Source organism: Microcaecilia unicolor, chromosome 1, assembly GCF_901765095.1.
Source record: "Microcaecilia unicolor chromosome 1, aMicUni1.1, whole genome shotgun sequence".
NCBI classification, from domain to species: domain Eukaryota; kingdom Metazoa; phylum Chordata; class Amphibia; order Gymnophiona; family Siphonopidae; genus Microcaecilia; species Microcaecilia unicolor.
In genome coordinates this window covers 591,672,462-591,696,530 of record NC_044031.1, presented here as the reverse complement: position 1 = coordinate 591,696,530, position 24,069 = coordinate 591,672,462, and the positions used below count along the sequence as shown (strand labels likewise).

Sequence of the window (24,069 nt, the reverse complement as noted above, 5' to 3'; positions counted from 1 at the left end):
CCATTGAGCTGGCATAAGTGTTCATACCTAGAGGCAGATGCTGAAAACTGGGTGTGAAAACGCATAACTTAAAAGCCCATAACATGGGATGAATGCAGCAACACATCTGGAGGAGTACCCTAATGGTTAGTGCAGCATGTTGGTGACCTGGGTTCAACTCTCACTACAGCTCCTTGTGACCTTGGGCAAGTCACTTAACCCTTCATTTCTCCAGGTATAAACAACTTAGATTGTGAGCCCTCTAGGGACAGAGAAAGCACCTGCATATGATGTTTACAACACTGCAAACCTCTAGTAGTGCTATAGCAATGCTCAGAAGAAATTCTATGCAAATGTTGTGTGTGCTGAATTCATTTGAGTAAACCAAAAGTAGGGGGAGAAACCTGCACAAAAAGTTTGCAGTAAGTGCGGCTCTTATGCACATATCCAGACAAAAAAACAGAAGTTTAAGCATACATTGGTATTGTTCTTCTGTACCTTTAAATATGAGCCTTTCAAAAATTGTGTGCACTTAAATTTTTGAAAGGCTCATATTTAAGCGCAGGACAACAGGCGCCAACGTATGCTGTTCCCAGAATTCTGCTTTTACAGGGCAGTTGTACATGTGTTGTATGAGTAAGTGCTGAGTAATTTGGCACATATGAATGTATTTGCACTACATTCTATTCTATAAGGTAGAGCGTAAATGACTTAGCAAGGGGATGGTGCATGGGAGGGGTATTGATGTAATACTATAAGTTATACATATTGCATAGTGCTCTTAGGCACACCCATTTAGACCTGCCATTGACCTGGTGTAAATGGTTGTGCCTAACTGTAGGTGCATCAATTCAGGTTTTCACTAGTCCTCTACAGTGGCATCTTGGCATACAGATGCAGTTATGGAATTGGTGTCCACTGTATGGCATCGATGCACCTAACCGGAGGCGCCAATTTCTAGAATTAACAGATGGTAAATGGTGGTGTTTTATATTCACAATAGTCCAAAAACAATTCTACTATCAACTTTGAGTGTTCAAGAGTAGATGGAGATCAAATGAAAAAATAGTGAAGAAAAAAAGGACCTCAGTGAAAACCGGATACACCTCTTTGTAAAGGACACGCCTTTTAAACAGAGAGGGAACCTCTTAATCATTATATTATTAGTGACTTTTGCCTTTGATTTAGATAGGAACAATGTTTTGAAATTGTATTTCCGACATATGGCTGATAATATTTTGGGGTTCAAAGATAAATATATTTCCTGATATATCAAGGGAATCGCAGACTAGGAGGTGTGAACTCTTGGCTTTTAAGCCAAGAATCATTGCCCTAGGTGGGACCTTCCTAGAGCGATTCCCTTGTAAGTGTTTTATTTCCTGATTACTTATTTGTTGAACCCAGGAAATTATAAGAGTTTGTGGAGTTAAAAGAACAGATGAAGAACCTTCTGCAGCAACCTCCTTTAAGTTACCACTGTACCGGCTGCAATTACCGATTAACCTTCCTCCCTCGGAAAATATGAATTGTAAGATTAACCATTCTGTGTTTTTCTTATTTTCTTTGAGATTGTTTTCCTGATCTTGGATCCCCCAGTTGTGGACTAACAAAGATATTTTTCCTTAATGTTTGTTTTAATTGATATTTTCTCTTTTCTTTCCCATTTATGTATTGGACATAAATGTAATATAAAATGAATAAATAAAATAAAAAAACTCCACTTCATTTACTTTCATATTCATAATACCATCTCACCCCTGTAAACACTCATTAAGGGCGGACACACAATGCTTCATGTCAAAAAGCCAAAAACTTAAATATTACTTATCTTGGACGGTGACCATTTCCATCTGTGAAACTTCACGAATTGCTTTCTTTTACTTCTCTTTCTTTGTAATTTCCGACAGGGAAGCCCTGTTTCGCCACAATCTGGCTGCTTCAGGGGAAAATATGCTTATTCAACACCTCCAAGAACAATTGACTCGCCAGCATACTGTCCTCTGGCCTCTACATAGAAATGGCGGTCGACGTCTTTGTCTTTGTTGAATCTTCCAGATTAAATACTCAGCATGTGACGTCATTCTGTTCCCATGACGTATATTCACAGGAACGCTTTCCATTCAATAGATCCATTTAAACCCCTCGGTATAACAGTTTGTAAAGTGAAAATCAACCTCTGCTCCTTTCTTCTCAACAGATTCCTGATGTTTCCCCTTTTTTCCGTAATTTGAACCTGCTCTATTACCATACATTTCAGTTCTGAAAAATCATGCTGCTTATCCACGCCATGAGTCACCATAGGTTCATGCAATTTGTTTGACTGTATACAATGCCTATGTTCTATAAGTCTTAGTCTTCAACGCCCGTGAAGTCTGCCCAACATAGTTCAATCCACACGAGCAAGTAATGACGTAGATCACATTCATCGATGTACAATTAGTGATAGCACGACAAGCATACACCTTTACTGTATTCTGATCTACAAATTCTTTAGTTGTCATCATATTCACACTATGTTCTCCACTATTTTTTCATTTGATCTCCATCTACTCTTGAACACTCAAAGTTGATAGTAGAATTATTTTTGGACTATTGTGGATTTGGTATTCTACTTATTCCGATATTATACAGTGTCTTATATTCACCATGATGAAAGGTGTTAAGTCTTTTGTTATGTGATAGTTGACATTTTTGTTTTTCTTATTTATCGGAATAGAAATGTTTGAACATTTCAAGCATCTGTTCCAGCCTGGAGATCTCTATTTTCAATTAAAATCTCTTTTCTTATTTATTTTCACTTCAACAACTTAGTGTCTGATGGCTTTTATAATCTTTGTTTCAAGGGAATCCTGGGCTCTGGACTGGCTTTGAAGGTCCAGGAACAACATCGGCAAAAACACTTTGAGAAAAGAAGAAAGCCAGCGGCTGAGCTCATCCAGGTTTGGATGTCTTATCACTTGGTTGTTTGCATCAAATCATTTCCACTCAAAACAATTAGTTGATTCGTATTGCGTTCATACTGGTTCTGACTGTAAAGTTCCAAATGTAAAGAGAAACTGGCAAACAAAAGTCAGTAAAATAATCAAAAGGCATTGCAGATTGTAGCTAAATTTGGAAGAGAACCTGGGCATTGGAATAAATATTAATCTAGGAAGCATCGAAGACAGAGATGAAAATTCATGAGTTAGCTGGTAGAGGCCGACCATGTAACAGAATTTGAATAGGCTTGGGGATGAAATGAAGGGCAACAGTAGAAACAGGACTGAGAAATGAAGTAAAACAAACTGGGGGAGATAGCATAGATTAGGGAGGTGCATTCGTGAGTGTGCATTTAGTTTGTTTGGGTACCAGCACTGTTCCCTCTAAGCTGAGTCAGAGTCCTTCAACTACATTGCTGCCAGTAGATGGTGGTGCTTCAATATTGTGTTTTCAATTGCAAGGGGCAGGCAGGTTCCCAGGAGTCCTGAGCTCGCCTATCTCTCATTATTGAAAATGTGATAGTGAAACAGCACCTCCCACTGGCAGGACTGTGGGTAGTGGCCTTCTGCTCAGCTTAGAGGGAACAGTGGGTGCCAAAAATGTAAAATGCAGTCAAATCACTTGTATTTCCTACTTTACATAAGAAAATTCTGTGTTACCTATTACTATGTAAGCTGCATTGAGCCTGCTTTTAGTGGGAAAGTGCGGGATACAAATGTAATAAATAAATAAATAAATATATAAATTAACAGGTACAACTGATATGTATATCTAAAGTACTAGCATGCATATAATACACAAGCAAAGAATGAATAGGTAAAACAAACATGAAAAAATGTCCAAAAATTGAAAAACATTTGTTTAAAATGAGCCCGAACTAAACTCCTGTGGCTGATTTAAGATGTGGAATTGACCTAATTATTTATGCAAAGTGTAGATAATCTGAGGAAGCATTATAGACTGGGCAGACTGGATGAACCAACTGATCTTTATCTGCCCTGATTTACTGTGTTACTATGTAATCATGGCAAAGAAAGCGAGGATTATTCTGAGGTCTTATCAAGTATTGGTTTTGACTAGCAGGGAGTCTGAATAGTTACTCGGGATCAAATTGTGAGGTGCAGGCTCCCTGTTACACAGGACAATTGTGCATAATAGAATGGAAAAGTATGTTTCACACTGCAAAGATAATAGCTAGCGAGGCTCTATAATAATGTGCATTCATCCAAGGGCTGAATCATTTTCTTTTTCAAATTAAGCAGCACCAAGTACCAGATAGACAGGTTAACAATGTCATCAACTGTGTTAGACACTTAGAATTGCAATGATGTTCTTTGAGCCTGTCTTTTTATCTATCCTCCCATTGCCCAAGCTCAAGCTTGCATCTGCAGGAAATTGATTAAAATGTTTTATGACCCAGCAGGTTCCTTCTGTTCCTTTTGGGTTTTCCATTTCCATGTTATCATTCAAAGTGGTTCTAGGGGTTTTATCTGTTTCTTTCATTGCAGCAAGTCCTTAGCTGGGAAATATGTAGCAGGTATTTCTTCCAGATCTCTTGATGTTACCATTCATTATATGCACCCACCTCATCCATTCCTGGAGTGAATTCCACCTCCACAACATCCCCAGACCTAGATAGTCTGGGGAGCAGAAGATCTAAAACAGAAACAGCCACAAACAGGAATCTAGTGGCTAAATTGCCAAGTGTTAGATATAATGACATAAACAGAGGAAAAAAAAAATAAAACTTCAGACATGGCATATATATCTTGGCTTCCCATGTGGGTTACTCTGTTTCCTTCATTGGTCCAAAACAGCTCCGTGTGAAAATGAATTTCTGTTCTATTCTATTCTGCGATTTCTATTCTGCTTTTAACTTGCAATTCAAAGTGGATCAAAGAGCAAAGAGATATCCCAACTGGATAGAATTACATTAAAATCAATAATTAATCTAAATAAAAAATATCCATCTACGTCATTTTTATAAAACATAACATTAGGAAATGAACAAATATGTTTTAAAGACCTTTCGAAAAGAACTGTATGGAAAAGTTAAGCAAACTGTTGTACAGTAGCTAGACTATTCCATATATTTGTGCCTTGGAAGGCAAAAGAAGGTTCCCAAACAGACTTCAATTCAATGATTTTTACAGAAAGGAAATCGCGAGGCAGATTTTTAGAACTCCTCTATGATTTGGGATTATAAGCAAGTTTCCTACCATAACTGAATTAACACTGTAAATATATTTATAGACAAGACAGGCTATTTTAAATTGAATTCTAAATTCTAATTTTAGCCAATTAGACTCTGGAATTCATTGCCGGAGAACGTGGTACGGGCGGTTAGCTTGACGGAGTTTAAAAAGGGGTTAGATAGATTCCTAAAGGACAAGTCCATAGACCGCTATTAAATGGACTGGAAAAATTCCTCATTTTTAGGTACAACTTGTCTGGAATGTTTTTACGTTTGGGGAGCGTGCCAGGTGCCCTTGACCTGGATTGGCCACTGTCGGTGACAGGATGCTGGGCTAGATGGACCTTTGGTCTTTCCCAGTATGGCACTACTTATGTACTTATGTACTTATGTAAGTTATTCAGCAGGGGTCTAACTTCACAAAACCTGCCTGATCCAAATATTAATCTAGCATCTGTATTTTGCAGAAGTCGGAGTCACCAAATTTGTTGTTTATTTATCCAATAATGGAAGCAAAATTGCCTGCGCTATTGTTCAAAATCTACCAGGGTTTAAGGATGCCCTAATAGCTCTCAATGTCCTTAGATGAAAAAAGAATGTCCTTACCAAAGCAGTAATCTGGTGCTCATATGATAGCTTAGAATCAAACCTTTTACCAAATACTTTTGATTTATTATCAAATTTTAAAGAAGTACCTGAGGAAAGATTTATTATTTCAGAAGAGACCTTCTACTGGTCACCAAACCATACTAACTTTGTTTTCTGCACATTAAGTTTAAGAAAGTTAGCTGAAGCCAAGTCTTCTACTACTTTTATACTAGTGGAACCCAGCCCATTTCCTCAACAATGAAATGGCCCTAGAAAGGCTCTCTTGTAAGCGATTTTTTGTCTCTCCCCGCCCTCCCCTCCCCTCCCCTCCTTGTCCAGCAATTCTTCCCTTCCCTTCCCTCCCCTCCCCTCCATGTCCAGCAATTCTCCTCTTCCCTGCCCTCCCATCCGTGTCCCGTAATTCTCTTCTGTCCTGTCCTCTCCTCTCATCCCATCCATGTCCATTGATTCTGCTCTGCTCTGCCCTCCCCTCGATGTGCCGCGATTCTCTCTTCCTTTGTACCTCATCATTTTCTGGCTGGCCCGGCTGGCTTCCCTTACATTGGTAACATCCTGACGTCAGCTCACCTCCAGCGTTCCCTTCCCTCTCTCTGTTCCGCCCTCTGTCTCCCTGTGTTGTGCACGCAGACTCTGCAGTAGTGTTAGAAGTGCTGCCTCTGCTGCTCCAGGTTTGAGCCTATATGCTCAGGCGTTGGACCTGGCAGGACCCTGCTGTCGAGAGAGAGTGCACTTCTGACATCATCAAGGCAAGCACAACCAACTCGCCCTTTCAAATTCAAGCCTCATTCTGGCTCCACCAACAGCAACACGTTCTCAGAACTAAAATGAGGCTTGAATTTGTCTCCACAAATATGGTAACCCTACTCTTGCGCTATTCATCAAGTCATTTCACCCACCTCTTCCCATTCATAACTGGGAACCACTTTACATCTGAATTATCTTAAAAGAGACTTGGGTACTTTATTTGGGCTGCAAGTAGTAACATATCAGTTTTACTATGCATAACCACAGATGCACTACAGAATAGACACCATGAAATAATGGTCTGTCTCTCTTTTCCTACTTCTCTTCCTTAGGCAGCCTGGAGATATTATGCTACCAATCCCAGCAGGCTTGATCTTGTAGCTACTTGGAGATTCTATGAATCAACCATCTCTTTCCCATGTTTCAGGCAAGTAAGCTGCGCTTCTGCATCATTTCATGTGCAAGCAAAGCACAGAAAAAAAAAGTAATTCTATAACTGGACAGCTATAATTAGACACCCAAAGTCTGGTAGGAGCTTATTTTGTAAAGGAATATAGGCACTTACTTTCCTTAGTAGAATATTAGCTTAACAGGGTAGATGTTTGAAGGTAAAATTATGTATCATACCTGATAATTTTCTTTCCATTAATCATAGCTGATCAATCCATAGACTGGTGGGTTGTGTCCATCTACCAGCAGGTGGAGATAGAGAGCAATCCTTTTGCCTCCCTATATGTGGTCATGTGCTGCCGGAAACTCCTCAGTATGTCGATATCCAAGCTCCATCCGCAGGACTCAGCACTTAGAGAATTACACCCACAAAGGGACACTCTGCCCAGCTCACCACCGCCGAAACGGGGGAGGGGAATCAACCCAGCTCATCCCCACACAAGTGGGGGAGGGGAATCCGTCCAGCTCATCCCCGCGGAGCGGGGGAGGGACACCACACCCGCAGATGTGGGGGGATCTGGCTTATCCTGCAACCGCAACCGCGGGAGGAGCTGACTGACCCCAACACCGCCGAAGCGGAAGGGGCACAAAGCTGCCCTACAGCCGCATGAAGTGGGAGGGAGCGCCGGCAGAATTTAGGTCTCAATCCAGCCCCGGAAAACGGAGGGGAGAGGAATGCAGCAGCTCACTGTAACACAAAATCGTCTCAACTCCAGAAGAATTCCATCGAAAAAACTTGAACACGAAGATCCTCCTGAACAGGAACAGAAGACTAACTTGAACCTGAAATGCAACCAGAATATAAACAGAACAGATATCTGGGAGGGGCTATGGATTGATCAGCTATGATTAATGGAAAGAAAATTATCAGGTATGATACATAATTTTACCTTCCATATCATCATGCTGATCAATCCATAGACTGGTGGGATGTACCGAAGCAGTACTCACCCAGGGCGGGACATAGAAATCCCTGACCGCAACACTGAAGCTCCAAACCGGGCCTCCGCCCGAGCAGCCACAGTCAAGCGGTAATGCCTGGAGAAGGTATGAGCCGATGCCCAAGTTGCCGCCTTACAAATCTCTGCCAAAGAGACAGACCCGGCCACTGCCATCGAGGCCACCTGTGCTCTAGTGGAGTGAGCCTTCAGCTGGATAGGTGGCATCTTCCCTGTGGCCACATAAGCCGCTGCAATGGTTTCCTTGACCCATCGTGCCACTGTAGGCTTGGATGCCTGCAGACCCTTATGAGGACCTGCGAACAGCACAAACAGATGATCCGACTTCCGGAAATCATTGGTCACTTCCAAGTATCTGATGATGACTCGTCTCACATCTAGATATTTGAGAGCAGAGTACTCCTCTGGGTAGTCCTCCCTACGAAAGGAGGGTAGGCAGAGCTGCTGATTCACATGGAAATGAGAAACAATCTTGGGCAGGAAGGAAGGCACCGTGCGAATAGACACTCCTGCCTCAGTGAACTGCAAGAAGGGTTCCCGACATGATAGCGCCTGGAGGTCGGAAACTCGTCTGCCTGAAGTGATAGCCACCAAAAAGACTGCTTTCAACGTCAGGTCTTTCAGAGATGCCCTCGACAAGGGTTCAAAAGGCGGCTTCTACAAGGTTCTTAGCACCAGATTGAGATTCCACGCAGGCATCACCGAGTGCAGAGGAGGGCGTAGGTGATTAACTCCCTTGAGAAAGCGCACCACATCTGGCTGCGAGGCCAGGGAAGCACCCTTCAGGTGACCCCTGAAGCAAGCCAGAGCCACTACCTGGATTTTAAGGGAACTGAGTGCCAGGCCTTTCTCCAGACCTTCTTGCAGGAACGCCAATACTGAAGAAATTGGAGCAGTGAAGGGAGAAAGAGAGCCTGCCTCACACCACGATGCAAAGGTACGCCAAACCCTGGCGTAAGCAGTAGAAGTAGAGCGCTTCCTCGCTCTCAGTATAGTGGCGATGACCTTGTCTGAGAAGCCCTTCTTCCTCAGCCGCTTCCGCTCAATAGCCAGGCCATAAGACCAAAGGGGGAGGGATCCTCCATCACCACGGGACCCTGATGCAACAGGCCCTGCTCCGCTGGCAGCCGCAGAGGGCCGTCCACTGAGAGCCTGATCAAGTCCGCATACCAGGGACGTCTGGGCCAGTCCGGACCCACCAGGATTATCCGGCCCGGATGCTTTGCCACCCCCTGCCCAACATGAGCCAGGGCGGGAACACATAGAGAAGCTCCTGTGTCGGCCACTGTTGGAGAAGAGCATCTACTCCCAGAGATCGAGGGTCCTGTCCTCTGCTGAAAAAGCGCGGCACTTGGCAATTGGCTGATGACGCCATCAGATCTAGGCTCGGCTGGCCCCAGCACTTCGTGATGTCCAAGAACACCTGAGCCGATAGCTGCCACTCTCCGGGATCCAAGGTATGGCGACTGAGAAAGTCCGCCTTGACATTAATGACTTCCGCAATGTGGGCCGCCGACAGCTGTTTCAGGTTCGCTTCCGCCCACTGGCATAGATTCATGGCATCCTTGGCTAGAGGAGCACTCTTGGTACCTCCCTGGCGATTGACAAAGGCCACAGCCATGGCATTGTCCGACAGAACCCGTACTGGCTTCAACGCCAGTACCGGGAGAAACTCCAAAAGCGCCAACCGAATGGCTCTGAGTTCCAGGAGGTTGATAGACCACTTTGCCTCTGCAGGAGACCAGAGCCCCTGCGCTGTCCTTCCCAAGCAGTGAGCTCCCCAGCCCGTCAAAGAGGCGTCCGTCGTGATGACAACCCACTCCGTGGTCAAAAGAGGCATTCCTGCGGACAACTTGTCTGTCCTCAGCCACCACCTCAGCGCCTTGCGCACCGCTGGGTCCAAGGGAAGGCACACAGCGTAATCCTCTGACACTGGAGTCCAGCGCTGCAGAAGAGAGTGTTGTAGTGGTCTCATATGAGCCCTGGCCCAGGGCACTACTTCCATCGTGGCCGTCATAGAGCCCAACAGCTGCACATAGTCCCAAGCCCGAAGAGGAGAGGCTACTAGGAACTGGTCCACCTGAGCCTGAAGCTTGACAATCCGATTGTCTGGCAGGAACCCTCTGCCCACTTGGGTGTCGAAACGAACTCCCAGATACTCCAGGGACTGAGTCGGGCGCAGCTGCCTTTTCTCCCAGTTGATGATCCACCCCAGGGAGCTCAAAAGAGCAATCACCCGGTCTACAGCTCTGCCGCACTCTAAGTACATAAGTACATAAGTAGTGCCATACTGGGAAAGACCAAAGGTCCATCTAGCCCAGCATCCTGTCACCGACAGTGGCCAATCCAGGTCAAGGGCACCTGGCACGCTCCCCAAACGTAAAAACATTCCAGACAAGTTATACCTAAAAATGAGGAATTTTTCCAGTCCATTTAATAGCGGTCTATGGACTTGTCCTTTAGGAATCTATCTAACCCCTTTTTAAACTCCGTCAAGCTAACCGCCCGTACCACGTTCTCCGGCAATGAATTCCAGAGTCTAATTACACGTTGGGTGAAGAAAAATTTTCTTCGATTCGTTTTAAATTTACCACACTGTAGCTTCAACTCATGCCCTCTAGTCCTAGTATTTTTGGATAGCGTGAACAGTCGCTTCACATCCACCCGATCCATTCCACTCATTATTTTATACACTTCTATCATATCTCCCCTCAGCCGTCTCTTCTCCAAGCTGAAAAGCCCTAGCCTTCTCAGCCTCTCTTCATAGAGGGGGCTCGGATCAACCAGTCGTCCAGATAAGGATGGACTTGTACTCCTTCCTTTCGTAGGAAGGCCGCGATGACCACCATTACTTTGGAGAAGGTCCACGGAGCAGTAGCCAACCCGAACGGGAGGGCTCTGAACTGGAAGTGTCGGCCCAGGACTGCAAAATGCAGAAAGCGTTGATGAGGAGGCCAGATGGGAATATGCAAGTAAGCTTCCTTGACGTCCAAGGATGCCAGGAACTCCCCTGCCTTCACTGCCGCTATAACAGAGCGGAGAGTCTCCATGCGGAAGTGCCGAACTTTCAAGGCCCGATTGACCCCTTTGATGTCGAGGATAGGCGGTACAGAACCTCCTTTCTTTGGTACCACAAAGTAAATGGAGTAACGTCCCTTGCCAAGCTGATCTTCTGGCACTGGAACGACCGCACCCAGGCGGATCAGATTGTCCAAAGTCTGCTGCACTGCCACAGCTTTGACCGGAGACTTGCAGGGAGAGTGCACAAACCCGTCTCTTAAGGGTCGGTAGAACTCTAGCTTGTAGCTGTCTCTGATGACTTCCAGCACCCAAGCGTCTGAAGTTACCCTGGTCCACTCGCCCAGAAACGAGGACAAGCGTCCTCCAATCTGCTCTGGGCCATGGACCAGGGCCCTGTCATTGGGTACGAGACCCTGGGGGAGGACCGGAGGACGCACCTCCGGGACGGCGGTCTCTGCGAAAGGAATGCTGCTTGGGGGAGAAGTTCCTCTTGAAGGAAGAGGGGGCAGAGGAGGTCGACTTGCCTGGGCGATACCGACGGGCTTCCTGAAACCGTCCTTTGGAGGAACCGGGGCGGGCACCACTGGCCCGAGCCCTGACCTCTGGTAACCTCTTGCCCTTAGACGTGCCGAGATCAGTCACAATTTTGTCCAGCTCGACCCCAAAGAGCAGCTTGCCTTTAAAAGGCAACTTAGCCAGGCGAGACTTAGAGGTGTGGTCAGCAGACCAATGCTTCAGCCAAAGCCAGCGCCGTGCAGAGACTGTCTGAGCCATACCTTTAGCCGAGGCTCTCAAGACATCATACAGCAAGTCTGCCAAGTAGGCCAAGCCCGATTCCAGGGCCGGCCAATCAGCCCTCAAGGAAGGATCCGAGGGGGAAGCCCGCTGCACAATCGTCAGGCACGCCCTGGCCACATAGGAGCCGCAAACTGAGGCTTGCAAACTTAAAGCAGCCGCCTCGAAGGACGACCTTAAGGCCGCCTCCAATCTTCTGTCTTGGGCGTCCTTTAGGGCCGTGCCACCTTCCACCGGCAACGCCGTTTTCAGTCACCGCAGTGATTAAAGAATCCACGGTAGGCCAAAGAAAGGCCTCCCGTTCACCTTCAGGAAGAGGATAGAGGCGGGACATAGCCCTAGCCACTTTCAGGCTCGCTTCTGGGATATCCCATTGAGCCGAAATCAAGGTGTGCATGGCCTCATGCACGTGGAAGGTTCTAGGCGGGCGCTTCGTCCCCAGCATAATGGCAGAGCCAGCAGAGGCTGAGGGAGAGACGTCCTCCGGAGAGGAAATCTTCAAAATGCTCATGGCCTGCACTAACAGGTTGGGCAAATCCTCTGAGCGAAAGATCCGCGCTGCAGAGGGGTCATCCGCTCCATCCGATCGGGAATCCATCTCCTCCAAGGAATCCCCGAAGGACCGTTGGGAGAACTCAGATACGCTGCCCTCATCTACATCAGAGGAGACAGAGTCCTCTAGGGCCTGGAAATCCACCCGAGGGCATTTGCTTCCGGAGGCCTCAACCCCTTTATCAGACAGGGGAGCAGGGGCAGCGTTTTGCATAAGAAAAGCCTGATGCAGCAGCAAAATGAACTCAGGGGAGAAACCCCCCAGACTGTGAACTTCTGCAGCCTGGGCCACGGCCCTAGACGCACCCTCAACCGGCGCTCTCAAGAGCGGGGGAGAACCATGCTACGCATCCAAAATGGCGTCCGGCACGAAGGAGAAGGAGCCGTGCGGGAAAAACGGCGCTTAACTTTGGCCGCTTTCTTGCCGTCGCCCGAATCAAGGGCGACCATAGCATTAACGTCTCCCACCTCAAGGGCGGCCCAAGAAGAAGCCGTCCGAGCAGAGTGGCCGGCCAAAATGGGGGGGCGAGCAGCGGGGGATGGGTGTTAATGGCGGGAAAAACCGCCGCACTGGAGGAAGAACTGGGACACTGACCGGCCTCCAAACTGACGCCGAAAAAAGGCGAATCAGGCTTTGAAACCCCCGCATCCCCGCTAGACGCGCACACGCGGTCCGGGGAGCAATTCTTCGCGCCCTCGCCCTCCGACGCCATAGGCCACACGGAGACCGATCGGGGAACCCCCTGCCCGCTACAAAAGGAAAAGATTACCTGCTTCTCGCTCCGAGCTGTAACGAACTGGTGTCCCAGTGAGCAGCTGCAATAAACGCTGATATAAACGTTGAAATAAACGCCCTTAAGGACATTCAAAAAATTTTTTTTTTTTAACGGAGCCAGCGGGAGGGGGGAGAAAAGGAGGGACCTGGCACCACCAGGTTTGCACTTGCTCAAGAAGAGCCCTCAACCCCAGGTACTCAACAAAACCTAAGGATTAGGTTTGGAGACCTAGCCAGAGCTGCTGCTGTGTGTGACCACCACCTGCTGAGATAGAGAACATACTGAGGAGTTTCCGGCAGCACATGACCACCTGCTGATAGATGGACACAACCCACCAGTCTATGGATTGATCAGCATGATGATATGGAATATGTGCTTAGGTGTGAGCACTAGCGCCACCATGAGACTATGAAACGTTTGTGCATCTAAATGTCAGTGGTATTCATACAACATAGAGGGGCCATTACTCAGACTGCAGGAGGTAGCTGGGCTGCCTCCTATGGTCAGCTCTGAGCCCGGATATTCAATACCGGGCCATTTCTGGTGACTGACATTGAATATCCAGGTGTTTTTTGGCTGGTTTAAATTTAACCAGCCAAGCTGATATTCAGCACTGCCCAGTTAAGTTTAAACTGGCCAAAAATATTCCAGCTATTTTGGTGGCCTAATTTGGCCAGTGATAATATCTGGGAATTCCTTTTGAGAAAACTGACACATTTACCTGCTTATAATCGAACGAGAAAAACGCCCAAGTTCCGACCTAAATCGGGAGATGGACGTTTATCTCACAAAAACGAATAAAGCGGTATAATCGAAAGCCGATTTTTGGACGTTTTCAACTGCACTCCGTCGCGGATGCGGACAAAGTTGATGGGGGCGTGTCAGAGGTGTGGTGAAGGCGGAACTGGGGCCTGGTTATCTGCCGAACAAAGATGGGCGCATTTCACTGATAATGGGAAAAAAGTATGCGTTTTTAGCTAGAATTTAGGACCATTTTCCTGGACCCTGTTTTTTCACGAATAAGGCCCCAAAAAGTGCCCTAAATGACCAGATGACCACTGGAGGGAATCGGGGATGACCTCCCCTGACTCCCCCAGTGGTCACTAACCCCCTCCCACCACAAAAAAAATGATGTTTCACAACTTTTTATTTTCACCCTCAAATGTCATACCCACCTCCCTGGCAGCAGTATGCAGCTCACTGGAGGAGTTGTTAGGGGGTGCAGTGGACTTCAGGCAGGTGGACCCAGGCCCATCCCCCCTACCTGTTACAATTGTGCTGCTTAATGCTTATTAGTCGTCCAACCCCCCCAAACCCACTGTACCCACATGTAGGTGCCCCCCTTCACCCCTTAGGGCTATAGTAATGGTGTAGACTTGTGGGCAGTGGGTTTTGAGGGGGATTTGGGGGGCTCAACACACAAGGGAAGGGTGCTATGCACCTGGGAGCTCTTTTACCTGTTTTTTTGGTTTTGTAAAAGTGCCCCCTAGGGTGCCCGGTTGATGTCCTGGCATGTGAGGGGGACCAGTGCACTACGAATCCTGGCCCCTCCCACGAACAAATGTCTTGGATTTATTCGTTTTTGAGCTGGGCGCTTTCATTTTCCATTATCGCTGAAAAACAAAAATGCCCAGCTCACACATTGTTGAATAAAACATGGGCGTCTATTTTTTCCCAAAATATGGTTCGGTCAGCCCCTTCACGGACCCGTTCTCGGAGATAAACGCCCATGGAGATAGGCGTTTTCGTTCAATTATGCCCCTCTTAGTCTCTGTCGAGCAGGGACTGTCTCTTCATGTACAGTGCTGCATATGTCTAGTAGCACTTTAGAAATGATAAGTAGTAGTAGTAATTTAGTCAGCCTGATGCTCTCTGAGCTTTGAGGCCTTGTTTATTTACATTTTGAGATGTTTGTTTGTAGCCCCCCCCCCCCCCCCCAATAGTCTGTGTTAGCCATTTTGTTAGCAAACTGCATATTTCATGATGTGTTTTTTTTTATTTGTACCCCGCGCTTTTCCACTCATGGCAGGCTCAATGCAGCTTAGGTACTTATTTGTACCTGGGGCAATGGAGGGTTAAATGACTTGCCCAGAGTCACAAGGAGCTGCCTGTGCCTGCAGTGGGAACTGAACCCAGTTCCCCAGGACCAAAGTCTACCACTCTAACCACTAGGCCACTCCTCCACTCCACTCATGTTCACTGTTCCATGTCATCTGCTGCATTAGCAGTTAATGAGCATTAATTATATTAGCATTAACTACAAGGCACACTCCCTGCCCTTTCCCTGATTCCTAATGTGAATTTCCATATTAGGTGTTTAATATGGTAGTTAGCATGCACTGTTAACGTGGTATATAAATTCTTTTATAACCCTTGTTCTATAAGTTAATGTATGTTAAAAATCTATTACAGTTTTAGTACATAGGCCCATACTTTTTTCATTTTCAAAACTGTTCACATTCTTTTTCAAGGGAACAGTACCTGTACTGGAACCTGTACAAAAAGCAGGTGCAAATCTCTGCTGGTATGTTTTTCTTAAATGATTTTCAAAAAGAGAGTACATATGTATTTTCCTTTGAAAATTAGTACAACAGACACATGTAAAAGCATCTGTGAAATTTGCAACAAAAAGCACAGTTTTGAAAAATGCCCCTTTATTCTTGAAGCACTTAGCTGATACCTCCTGCCTTTATATTGCTGCCCTTACATGGAAACCTGATCCCTAGTGGTAGTACCATGAGTCTACTGCTAGGGGTTGCTGGCACCATTTTGAAACACTGGTGAGGGCAGGATTGACTGTGGATCACTCCTACCTGAACCACTAGACATCAGGGATTTTCAGGTGGTGGTGGGGGGGGGGGGGGGGGGGGGGGGGGGGGGGGTTGGGCATTTGGGAGGGTTGGAGAGGCATGAAGCGGAAGTGAGGTTGGGGAGGAGTCTGTGTGTAAGAGAGTTGACCAGTAGGGGAGCCCTGCAGGTGTGTGTGTGGGGAGGGGGGCAGTTGTCAGCATGCCTTTATAAGTGGGGGCCTAAAGGGGGTTTCAGTTGGGGATGATGACCCCTTAAAGAGACTGACTTTACTGCAGCACGCCGCAAGCCACGATATAGTATTTACACAGTAATGAGATGCCTTACATTCATTTGCTGTGGTACAGCAAGAAAACCTTTAGGTGGTGTTAAAGTCAAATAATATGGATTATTGCCCTAACACAGCTTGATAACTTCTCCCTCTAAGAAAGCTAAACTAGATATCAATTATAAAAATAATCAGTGATGGTAGCCAGTGTCTAAAATTAGGCACCTGGTGGGCCTGGGTTCAGACCCACCCAAAATTGTAGCACCCTTGCTATTATTGGCTTCATGGAGTAAATAGACACGGATTGAGCTGAATAGGGTTGCTAACTTTTTGAAAGAGAAAAATCCGCTACATACCATGCCCCACCCTAGTTCTGCCTCCTGGATCACCACTTCAGAGGGCAGGCAAAATAACATGCATTGGATGCCATGTATATTTTTACCTGTGAACATGTTGGGCAATAATCAAAGCCATGATTTCTGCTGGTATAATGCAATTTTAATAGTGAAAAGGGCTTTGATTATTGTTCTCTAAATGTTTACACTATAAAAATGTAATGGAGCACAGTATTGTACATATTAATCGACATATAAACTTTTATTGTAGTTAAATTGGAGGAGGGGTGGGGCAGTTGGTACAACTGCAGATCTCTCCATAAACAAGATCCATCTCCCAAAGTCCCCAACCCCCATACATAGGATCCTCCAGTCTGCAATGTGCATACAAAAACACCAAACACAGTGCTTCTTTCCCCAATGTTGCCAGCTCACCTCAGATCAATCAAATAGACTGCTGCAGTTTTGATTTTGCCATTGCATTCAGTTCTAAATGTTCTAAAATAATACATTAAATACCATCTACATAATTTACAAAACTAACATTTAAAACAACAGTACCACGATTTAATAACCGAACCCTAACGCTTCAAACACACATATTAACACACAAACTAACATTGATGTGAAACCCAGCAAATTATTCTTAATTACCTTCTGTCTCTCCCTAACCTACTACTCATTTACAACCCCCAATATAGACAGCACAACTTCCACAACACACAAAATACCCACACAAACAACACACAATATGCTTATTCAAAAAATTAAACAATGGCAAGGAAAACCTGCTAGCCACGGTCACCATCAACAGAAAGGAACGAAAGGACACAACAAACTTACACACCAAGAAGACAGACAGCTGATAAAAATTAACACCACCGCAAACTCAAATGAACACCACCACCAACAAATACAAATAGGATACGTCAATGCCAGATCAGCAGTCAATAAAACCACGATACTAACCGACTGGATCACAACTGACCATCTCGACTTCCTACTTATCAGTGAAACTTGGATCCATGACCCCAAAGATCCAATAATACTAGAGCTCTGCCCTCCAGGATACAAAATTACCCACTGGACAAGAGAAGGAAAAAGAGGAGGAGGAATAGCAATAATCTATAAATCTCAATACACAGTTACAACAACAACTGAGTCTATTCTCCCCCAACTCGAAATAGCCTCAGTCAGAATCAACCACCCCAACCTACATGATCAACTAAACCTAATCCTATTCTACAGACCCCCGGGCAACTGGCAAGACTCACAAACACACTTTCTGGACTTTATATCAAACACCTGTGTTACCACCGAGAACCTTCTCATAGCAGGAGACATCAATCTTCACTTTGAAGATAATAACTCAAGCAATGTACGCGAATACAAAGACTTCCTGCAACTATGGGAACTCCACTGGCCAAACACACAACCCACCCATAACAAAGGACACACACTAGACATCATCACCCACAAATTCTCACCAGAACCAAATATCACACTAATAGACACAAAATGCACAGCCAGGCCATGGTCCGACCACTACAGTGCAAACCTTTCCTTCCACTGGAGAACAAAACAGACACAACAAAAACAAAAACAACAAACATATACTACGAGAGGCAAAATAGACCCACTAACATTCTGGCAACAACTCTACACTGATGAATGGACAATGCCTACAGACTCACCCCAATTTCTCCAAGATTGGGATAACAGATGCAGAACAACACTAGACAATATAGCACCACTTCAAACCAAAACCTCACATAGAAAAAACTCAATACCATGGCTTAACGAAGAACTAAAAGAACTAAAAACACAAGTCAGAAGATTAGAAAGAGCATGGTGCAAGAAAAAAGACGAAAACACACACAAAGACTGGAAACAACTACAAAGAAAATACAAATACACTATCAGACAAACTAAAATGACATAATTACAACACCAAAATAGGACAAAACTATAAGGATACACACAAACTCGTCACACTCGTAAATAATCTTCTAAATACTACCAAGGTCACCTCCAACAACTCAGATACCCCATCAGCAACCAACCTTGCAAACTACTTCAAGGAAAAAATCTTAAAGCTCCGACTCATGATACCCACTACCACAACGGACTACACAAATATCCTTGAATGTCTAGACCCAAAACCTGGAGAATGCCCAGCAGACCGATCATGGACCGACTTTGACATGCTCTCATCAAAAGAAATCTCATATTGGCTAGGAAAATACGCCAAATCGCAATGCAAATTAGACATCTGCCCTAACAGTCTAATAAGATCCACACCCAAACAATTCAAAACAGACCTCACGAAGCATATAAATTACAGACTTCAAAATGGACTCTTTCCCACGGATAAAGGAAACATCCTACTCACTCCATTACCGAAAGATGCTAAAAAAAAAGCACAATGGACCTAACCAACTATCGACCAGTAGCATCTATCCCACTAATGACCAAACTCATGGAAGGTATAGTGATGAAACAACTTACTGAATACCTAAATAAACACTCAATTCTCCACGAGTCCCAATCAGGATTTTGGATGAATCACAGCACCGAAACTGTACTAGTGTCCGCAATGAACTCATTCAAACAGGCAATTGCGACTGGTAACAACATCCTCCTCCTGCAATTCGACATGTCCAGTGCCTTTGACATGGTTAATCATGAAATACTAATACACATACTAGAATACTTTGGAGTAGGAAGCACTGTCCTCAAATGGTTCAAAGGATTCCTGACCACAAGATTATACCAAGTAATAACGAACACGGACAGATCATCACCATGGATACCTGAGTGTGGAGTCCTCCAGGGATCCCCTCGCTCACCAACATTATTCAGCCTAATGATGATACCTGTAGCCAAACTATTAGCCAATCAAAACCTCAACCCCTACATTTATGCAGATGATGTCACAATTTACATCCCATTCAAACATGATCTAAATGAAATCACCAACGAGATCAACCAAAGCCTCCAAATAATGCACACTTGGGCAGATGCATTCCAACTAAAACTTAATGCTGAAAAAACACAATTAGGCTCATTTTCAAAGCACTTAGCCTCCCAAAGTTCCATAGAAACCTATGGAACTTAGCCTCCCAAAGTGCTTTGAAAATATGCCTCAAAATGTCTTGTACTCACCTCACAACGTAACGCAAAAAACTTCAGCACCATAATCACACCATACTGTTCCCTTCCGGTCTCACAAAACTTGAAAATTCTTGGAATCACCATTGATCGAAACCTCACTCTTGATACCCACGTGAAAAACATGATGAAAAAGATGTTCTACACCATGTGGAAACTTAAAAGAGTAAAACCTTTCTTCCCAAGATACATCTTCCGTACCCTAGTACAGTCAATGGTAATAAGTCATCTGGACTACTGCAATGCACTATACGCCGGGTGCAAAGAACAGACAATCAAAAAACTCCAAACGGCCCAGAATACAGCCGCCAGACTCATATCTGGAAAAACTAAATATGAAAGCGCAAAGCCCCTAAGAGAGAAACTTCACTGGCTTCCACTTACGGAACACATTGCGTTCAAGATCTGCACGATTGTACACAAAATCATTCATGCACACACCCCAATCTACATGCTGAACCTTGTAGACTTACCTCCCAGAAACGCCACAAGATCATCCCGCAAATTTCTCAACCTGCACTACCCCAGCTGCAAAGGACTCAAATACAAGCTGATGCACACCGCTACCTTCTCGTACCAGAGCATGCAGTTATGGAATGCATTACCTACTAACTTGAAAGCAAAGAAACAACTATCTTCCGAAAATCTCTGAAAACATTCTTCTTCAACAAGGCCTACAATGAGAACCTATAACCTTACCAAGCCACCTCACTACCCACTCAATAATGAACGCCCACCATATACAACTCAGAACCTACACACACACACTGCAATAAGCCTTAGTCAGCATGCAGTATAGTGGAAAACCAGAATCATCACCACAACAAAAGATGTTAAACATATACAATATAGTCAATATATGTAATTGAACATAAAATATCCATAGTACAACCATACAAAAATATTTATTGAATAGCAGCTATTAAAAATTGTGAAACAATTTAAAATCTGAAACACATAAAATATTTGAAAATAATGGACACATAAAATCACATCCAACAAACAGAACCTCTCTCCCAGTATAATAAAAGCCTCTTCCCCACCATCTGTTGGCTTCAGGAACATATTACTCTCCTTTCTCCCTGCCACAGGAAGCTGATAGTGATTGCCTGGGACCCCGCCCAGAACAGGATCATACTTGGTCCTTTATTTTCAACTCTAGGAGACCAAGGGGAAGAAATCCACACACACCACCAATAAAAAAAATATATAGATTAAAGGCCTTTGGGAGAGAGAAGAGGGTCACACCTACAATTAGGCTGTGCACCCACAACTGTCTCAAAATCCCTCCTCTGCTCTTTTATTAAGAATCATTAAATCATTAATCATGGGACACAAACTTTGAAAAATCATTGGCTAGATAATATTCTGCTTACATCTGCAAGTTCAGGGGATTCAGGGTACTTTCCAAAACTGCTAGTGGTTCCAGTAAAAATCTAACATTTATAGGAATGCAGAACTATCATACATTATTCCATACATCTTCTGTATGCTCAGACATCTGCATGTATCGCATTCACTACCCTGTTCTCTTCCAAACATGTTTATGTCTAATAAAAGTTTCCTGCATCTGGTAACAGCATTTAGTCATTTTCCATCTTATTTACTATGCTAACATTTAACCTCTAATATTCCTCTCTGTGAATGGAGGGGGGGGGGGGGGGCATTGACATTGGCCATCACCTGCCCCGGAGGCATTGCTCTTTGCCCTTCACCCTTTGAGCTCCCTGGAAGTATGTCTCTCTCTCATTTACACACTCCAGAGGATTTCACCATCTCTGTCTCTGTCTCTCTCTCTCTCTCTCTCTCTCTCTCTCTCTCTATATATATATATGTGTGTGTCTGCTGGGAGAGGTTTGTAAGTTATGAGATCTCACGTGCCATTGTCTTAACAAATGTTTTATTGCTAGTATTAGATATTTTGATTACATCTGTAATATTGAGTAAACTGCTGGGAACTGTGGACTGTGCAAAATACAAATGTTTTAAATAAATAAATAAAAGCTTGCCAGCATTTAGAGAGAGTCTCTGAAGTGAGAGAATGGTGAATAAAATGGAACTGAAGACTTGTTATTACTGAGGGATAAATAAATGATCCTCACATACACAAATCTGGTGAATAAGAAGCAATAAAAGTTGAGAAAATGAATTTGAAGAGACCATTTGCTACTGTTGCATTAACATGGCATAAAGCAAAATGAAATTAATACTCACAGGCCTGAGGTAGTAGAGTTCCCTCCCCCTCCCACCCAATTTTGATCTTGATTCAGTAACATTTTTCGCCTATTCTGTGTCTATGGAAATACATTTGATGATTCACACCATAAATCACAGCTCATCAGGTTTATTATTCTGGTTTACCATAAATCACAGCTCATCAGGTTTATTATTCTGGTCTACTTCTTGTCCTTTTCAGTTTCTTACTTCCATATAAGCCCTCCAGTGCTGTTAGGTCATCACAGTAAAATCTTCATATTATTCCATCTCATGTATTCATTTATTTAGACTGTTCTCACCAATCGTGTTTAACAAGGCGATGCTCAGAAGCAAATGCGGGCTCTAGAGGCCGTTAGCACCAGACTGTCTCCCAAATTTGTTTCCGCTGGATGCTCGGAGGCCTCTGGCAGAAGGAACAATGGTCGTGCTAGAGGATAGCGCAGGCAACATGCAAATCACATTTAAAACAGGTAATTATCAATTCTCCCCGATGCTAAAGGAGAGCAACCTGAACCTTATCCCAGCTCTAAGCTTGCATTAGGTAACCCAGCAAGCATGAGCTGTCATTTATGAAAGTGCACGTAAGGGCCTGGAGGTCCACTAGATCCGCAGACCCCCCCACCCTCCAAACACATAAGGGTCTGGAGGTCCGCTGGACCCCTGGACCCCCTAGCTCCCCAAATATATAACCCCTCCCCCCCGAAATGAAAGAAAAGCTTGGTGGTGCAGTGGGACCCTGGTCATATCTACCTCCCCAAAATGGAAGAAAAGCCTGGTGGTCCAGTGGGACCCCAGCCATTTCCATCCCACCCCACTGAAATGAAATAAAAGCATAGTGGTCCAGTGGGATCCTGGCAATGCCCATCTCCCATCTCCAAAACCATCCCTGGTGGCCTCAGAGTTTGAGTCCTGCTCCCTCCTCCTGCGGGCGCCTCCTGAAAATGGTGGCGCCCTGCCTGGTGTATTCTGGATGCACTGGGCATGGCTTAGCTACCAAATAAGGGAACTCCTTTATATGTTATTAAGCCCCACCCAGTACATCTAGGCAGGGTGGGGCAACACCATTTTGAGGAGGCACCAGTAGGAGGAGGGAGCAGGACTCCGTCTCTCCTCCTCCAACTTTGAGGCAAGCCACGGGGAAGGGGGCAGTGCCACCGCTAGGCCACCAGGGATGGTCTTCGGGATGGGGGTGGGCATGGCCGGGGTCCCATCGGACCACCAGGTTTTTTTTTCATTTCAGGAAGGGGTGGGCATGGCCAGGGTCCATCTGGACCACTGGGCTTTTCTTTCAGTTTGGAGGGGGGTTATCTCTTTGAGGGGCAGGGGTCCAACTGACCTCCATACCCTTATGTGTTTGGGATCTGGGTCCACTGGACCTCCAGGTCCTTACGTGCAATTTCATGGATGACAGTTCATACTTGCCGGGTTGCCTAACGCCAGCTAAGAGCTGGTCTAAGGTTCAGGGCGTTTTTTTTCAGCACTGGGGAGAATTGATAATTGCCTGTTTTCAATATGACCTACATGCTCTTTGGGCTATCCTCTGGCACGGTTGTTGATCCCTGCGCCAGAGGCCTCAGAACATGCAGCAGTAGCAAATGCAGGCGCTGGTCTGGCGCTAATGGACTCTAGCGCCTGCATTTGCTTCTGAGCATTTTCATAATCCAAAACAATTAAAAAAAAAAATTATCACAAAGTAACCTAGGCCTTCTAGTGTGTTTTCCCTTTTAACACTTCCCCGCTCATATTATTTTATTGTACACTGTTTAGATAAGCAAATTTATAGACGGTATGTCAAATAAAGATGAAACATTAATTATGAACTTAATTATCAAAATATATATTTGCTGTTGTGTGGTAAGGCTGCTATGATGAGGATTTGTGGGTCATTTAGGGGGTAATTCATCCAGCAGCGTTAGGACCCTAAGTCATGTTTTTTGGCCCTTTATGAGGGGCATAATCAAAAGGGGCGCCCAAGTTTTCCTGCGGACGTCCTTGCAGGACGTCCCGGCGAAGGGACGGGAAAACCCATATTATCAAAACAAGATGGGCGTCCATCTTTCGTTTCGATAATACGGTAGGGGACGCCCAAATCGCAAAATTTAGGTCGACCTTAGAGATGGTCGTCCATAGAGATGGTCGTCCCCAATTTTCAGCGATGATGGAAACCGAGCATGCCCATTTCAGAAACTACCAAATCCAAGCCATTTGGTCA

The 24,069-nt window shown here is 45.0% G+C and overlaps 1 protein-coding gene across 1 annotated transcript in view; it reads left to right on the top strand.

The window, feature by feature from the left end:
- Window positions 1-24,069, top strand: part of KCNQ3 (potassium voltage-gated channel subfamily Q member 3) — a 379,802-nt gene that overhangs the window by 297,154 nt on the left and 58,579 nt on the right. Inside the window, exons 7-8 of the mRNA XM_030189943.1 lie at window positions 2,823-2,918; window positions 6,838-6,932. Of these exons, the coding sequence (XP_030045803.1) occupies window positions 2,823-2,918; window positions 6,838-6,932 (191 nt within the window). The remainder of the gene's footprint in view (window positions 1-2,822; window positions 2,919-6,837; window positions 6,933-24,069) is intronic.